At 40.3% G+C, this 4851-nt stretch overlaps 1 protein-coding gene across 2 annotated transcripts; it reads left to right on the top strand.

Annotated features, from left to right (window-relative positions):
- The first annotated feature begins 573 nt into the window (after positions 1-573).
- Positions 574-4618, top strand: gpr1 (G protein-coupled receptor 1). 2 transcript variants are annotated; one of them, XM_027018036.2, is made up of 3 exons: positions 574-808; positions 2280-2438; positions 2595-4618. In XM_027018036.2, the coding sequence occupies exon 3, from the start codon at positions 2628-2630 to the stop codon at positions 3693-3695; it is 1068 nt and encodes a 355-aa protein (XP_026873837.2). In that variant the 5' UTR covers positions 574-808; positions 2280-2438; positions 2595-2627; the 3' UTR covers positions 3696-4618. The 2 variants fall into 2 exon arrangements, with proteins under 2 accessions (XP_026873837.2, XP_026873838.2); XM_027018037.2 differs by lacking the exon at positions 2280-2438.
- The last annotated feature ends 233 nt before the right edge of the window (positions 4619-4851 follow it).

Here is a 4851-nt window from a genome sequence, read left to right as displayed (position 1 = left end):
CATATATTTTTCTGTGTTTTATTTCCAGTAACTGTAACGGTGAGCGGTAAGGACACGGACGCATGTGCGGAGAAGAGCGAGATTTATTCAGGGCAAATCCAGAATCAGAGTCGTACCAATCAGAGAGTCGGAGAATACATAGACAAAACAAACACACGACGGCCAACACGGATAGCAGGCCATAACAAACACTAGGGAAAACCCAGAGCTAAGAAACAGAAAGGCTAGGATACACGGAGTACGAACCAACACAACTCTACAAACACATTCATGACAGAAACAAAATTCCTGTCTCAGCTCGAAGAACATTTTCAGACATCCTCAAATTAATATCGTCTATGCAGTCCAAAGTGCTTGAGCATCTGATGGATCTGAAGGACCTCTCAAGCGTTCTGTTTCGTTATGACACATAGTGACACTGCAGTTTTTATTGCCTCTATAACTTTTGCTACACTACATTGCACTCGGTAGAATCATCTTCTTATATAAATGACTGCTGCTGTTATGAAATTCCACTTATTATTCAAGCCACATATGACGTGTCGAAACTCCTCCCCGGTACCAACGGAGCGGTCCGCTGCTTACAGAGATTTTGTTCAGAGGCAGTGCTTTACCTATTAGTTTGGACGTTATTCCTTTCCAACCCAATGCTGCGTTTCGTTGTGATCATACGCTGAATTGTTACATTTATAAAGTTGTAAAGTAAAAAATAAATAAATCAAGATTTATAGCCTGTATGAATCTTAGGCAGTCTGTGGAAATTCATCGTATACGAACCGAACAGCAAAAGACATTGCATACCAAAGAGGTAAGTCTTGCGTTTAGAGTCAAATATTTCCCCTGTTCATCTATGAGATTATTGCGCTCACTTGGGTTACAGTTGTCTAGTGTTTGTAAACTTGCTAAGAGGATGAGTTCAATTCGATGTAATTAAGTGCAATTAAATTTCAGCCAAGTTGCTCCAGAAAGAAAACTATCTTATTTATCTACGTTAAAAGTATTTTAGAAAATAGTTAAAACGCTCAAGTTATTTTATAAGGATGTAATAAGATTGCAATGTAGTATGCTGGGTATGAAGTATGAGATAAAAACGACGCACAGCGGTACACCTCCTAAGCCTAAGATGTCTCTAAATAATAACGCAACAAGCCCCTGCTTCAACCTAATCAGAATAGTACTATTATAAAACATATACAAGTAGACAAAATAAGAGCCTACTAAACAAACAAAATAAGAGCCTACTTGAAGATAGAATTTTATCTACTAAATCAAGGCAACGCGAATTTTCAAGGCGAGTCAAGACAAGTTTATTTGTGCTTTTCATACGCAATGACAATTTAAAGTGCTTTACACAGACACAACAGAATAAAATAATAATAATAATAATAATAATAATAATAATAATAATAATAATGATAAAGCTTATTACATTAAGAGATCTAACCCCTCAGGAGGTTTTCTAAAGTATTTACATAGAAACAATAACAAAAATACGGTACGTTTTATTTAAATAGCAAGGAGAAAAATAAATAATGGAATAATTAATTAAAAGAGGAAGCATACATTAAACGACTAAAAGGCAATAATAATGCAATGAAGCAACACAATAAAGTACAGCCAGATATAGTTCAACAGCTCAACTATAAGCACAAAAGAATAGAAAGTTATAATAAAATAAAATAAAATAACTTGTTCAACAGGTTATATATAACAGGTTATACTGGTTATATAACAGGATACATGTAATATCATGTAACAAGTCAATAATATAATTTACTTGGCCTACATTTTTTGATTGTTCCAGTAGCATTTAAGAATGTCATACAACACATATCCACAAAAAGAAACACAAAAAAAACCAAACAAAACAAAAACAAACCCTGACACCTAAAAAAGCCATGAGACACATATGGCTGTAATTACATTTAGTGATGCAACATTGTTTTGAGAGTCATAAGCTAGCAGGGTAGAGTTTGTTGTGTGGTGGTATGCCTGGATTGCAGTTAACGGATTTCCTGTCTGTGGGGATTGCAGTGAACTGTTTAACATAAGCAGTCAAGAAACGCAGAGTTCACTGACGGAGAAAGAAGATAGGAAAACAGGATATAGGAACAAAAGTGACAAAATAACAGGTGGTACACACAAGGTGATTTGCACCAAGTCCTTAAACCTCCACCCCTTCTCTCTCTCTCTCTCTCTCTCTCTCTCTCTCTCTCTCTCTCTCTCTCTCTCTCTCTCTCTCTCTCTCTCTCTCTCTCTCTCTCTCTCATATATTTCAGCTGGCTCTGGAATAATTAGGTAATGCCTAGAAGGATGGGAAAAAGCCAGGAGTGAACCAGAACAGCAGATCAGTGAGACCAGTGCAGGGCAGGACAGCAGATCAGTGAAGTGCAGAATAGTAGATCAGTGCAGAAGAGCCAAGCTACTAACTACTTCAGGTTAGTCGACCTGTCCCCTCTCTCACACAGAGCTTGATTGTGTGATGTTTTTATATCAACCAATGATAGTTCTTTGGGAACTGTTTACTTTGACAGTTTTGCATGTCAGATATTTCAGTTGAAATGCTAATGCAGCTGTTTGTTATTTTTTCACAGCTACTGCTACGTTAAGGTCTTTGCTCTACAACAATGGATGTGGAGGCTGTTGACTATGACAATTACACCTATCAGTATTTAGAGGACGGGGACCTTTTTGACACTGGGGCAGATAGTTACATCCAGAAGGAGACCCTGCATATAATTTCAGTGGTCATCTACACATTGGCATTCGTGCTCGGTGTGTTTGGGAACGGCATCGTGATCTGGGTGACAGCCTTCAAGATCAAGCGGACGGTGAACAGCGTGTGGGTGCAGAACCTGGCGATGGCTGATTTTGTATTCGTTCTTTTTCTACCTTTCTCCATCGATTATGTGCTGCGTGACTTTAACTGGGTCTTTGGCCGGAACATGTGCAAGCTGAACGCTTTTGTGTGCACGATGAACATGTACGCCAGTGTGCTGTTTCTCACTGTGCTCAGCGTGGACCGCTACATCTCTCTGGTGCATTTCGTCTGGTCCCGGCGGGAGCGCACGGTGCCGCGCGCGTGGGCCGTTTGCGCGCTGATCTGGGTCTCCGCCGTCTTCCTGAGCGTCCCCACCCTGGTCTTCCGTGAGACGATGCAGTACCACGGCAAGGTGATGTGCTTCAACAACTTCCATGATGAGAACATTCCTGTCGCTATGGTGAGGCACATGACCATGGTGGCCCTGCGCACCACCGTCGGGTTCTTCCTGCCGTTCCTGACCATCACTGTGACAGCCATGCTCTTGGCCATGAAGATGAGACAGCTGGGCATTCAGCATGTCTCCAGCTTCTCCAGGATGGTCTTGGCCATCATCCTCGCGTTCTTCTTGTGCTGGGCGCCGTTCCACATCTTCTGCCTCATGGAGCTGAGCACGTACCACTTCTACACTCTGCACCTGGTCCTGGCTGTGGGCTTCCCCCTGGCCACCAGCCTGGGCTTCTTCAACAGCTGCGTCAACCCCGTGCTCTATGTACTGCTCAACAAGAACGTGCGCTCCATCATCAGGAGATCCTGCATGAACATTGCCAAGAACTCCCTGAGAGAGCTCAACCACAACGTGTCCGACACGGAGTCCGTGTCGGCACTGGCAAGCTGCCCACCTGAAGACCTTACGGTTTGCTCTAGGGTGTGAAGTCCTGCGTTGTATCCCAGCATTTACGCAAGCACACTAGGAGTCCACGTCTCTGGCTTCAGCCAAGGCATAAGAATTGGTCAATCAGACATGCATTTGTCTGATCATATAGTAAAATATGCATATTACATGTAATCTATTCTCTTTTTTTGCACAACTTAGAACTATGAAAAAAGTCTAAAGTTTTTTTTCTCTAGCTTTTCTCTAAGGGTTTATAACAAGCAATCTTTATACTTTGCTGTTTTTGGAGCTGGTCACCGACATATTTGCAGTCATTTGGGTGCCACTATAAAATGCTCAGAGTGGAAAACCTGAGCAAGCAACATTAGTCCCAACCACACTACCAGTGCGGACAGACACACAAAGCGAAGCCTTCTTCTTCACCCAGTACGCCAAGGCTCCATCATAGGCTTCGTTATGCAAACAAGACACAATTAATAACAATACGCCTACTGTAATTAATGAAAATGATTTCAGTTGCTCTAATGGGGCTCTCTTTGCCACTTTACATATATTTTGTTTATTTATCAAGGGAAATGCATTTCTATACACAGGAGCCAAAGGAGAAAAACCAGAATACCATCCAAACAGTCTCGTGACAGTAGTAACAGCAAGATGAGCAATTATAATATTTTTTTGGTTACCTATGTTGTCTACAACCATTGTGTCATTTAACATTCCTGAATTTAAATTTTAAAAGTGACCATTTCTAAAAAATTGAGCTACTATGACATTTCTTTGGAAGTGTTTAAAAAACATTACCCTGCAGTACCATGGTTTATTTACATATGTACATGATATACATTAACTAAATGCAACAAAAATACATTTAGTTAAATATTTATATTAATAAGATACAAAACATATTGTTTGTGATTAAAGCATCTTATTTTGTTCAAATAAATCGTGTAGATCGTGTACCATTACACTCCACAAATGCCAGTGTTGCTGCAGTAGTGCTGAGTTTGCTATAAGTAGACTCCAGTTTCCTTGTGGAGAATGTACAGAATTGCTATGATTTTTCTGAATAGAAGAATAATTGTGAATCAACAAAGTCCTCTCCAGATTAATTGCACAAGTTCTAAACCTAAATTTAGATATTATTTCCTAATAACGACTAATCCACAGAACAATCACACATAGCACAAGTTGAATC

This window comes from Electrophorus electricus, chromosome 2 (genome assembly GCF_013358815.1).
Source record: "Electrophorus electricus isolate fEleEle1 chromosome 2, fEleEle1.pri, whole genome shotgun sequence".
In the NCBI taxonomy this organism is placed as follows: domain Eukaryota; kingdom Metazoa; phylum Chordata; class Actinopteri; order Gymnotiformes; family Gymnotidae; genus Electrophorus; species Electrophorus electricus.
The sequence above is the reverse complement of the archived record's forward strand: the minus strand, read 5'-3'. Positions and strand labels throughout refer to the sequence as shown.

Coding starts and splice junctions, on each gene's coding strand:
- gpr1 (XM_027018037.2), top strand. CDS start 2,628: ATGGATGTGGAGGCTGTTGACTATGACAATTACACCTATCAGTATTTA.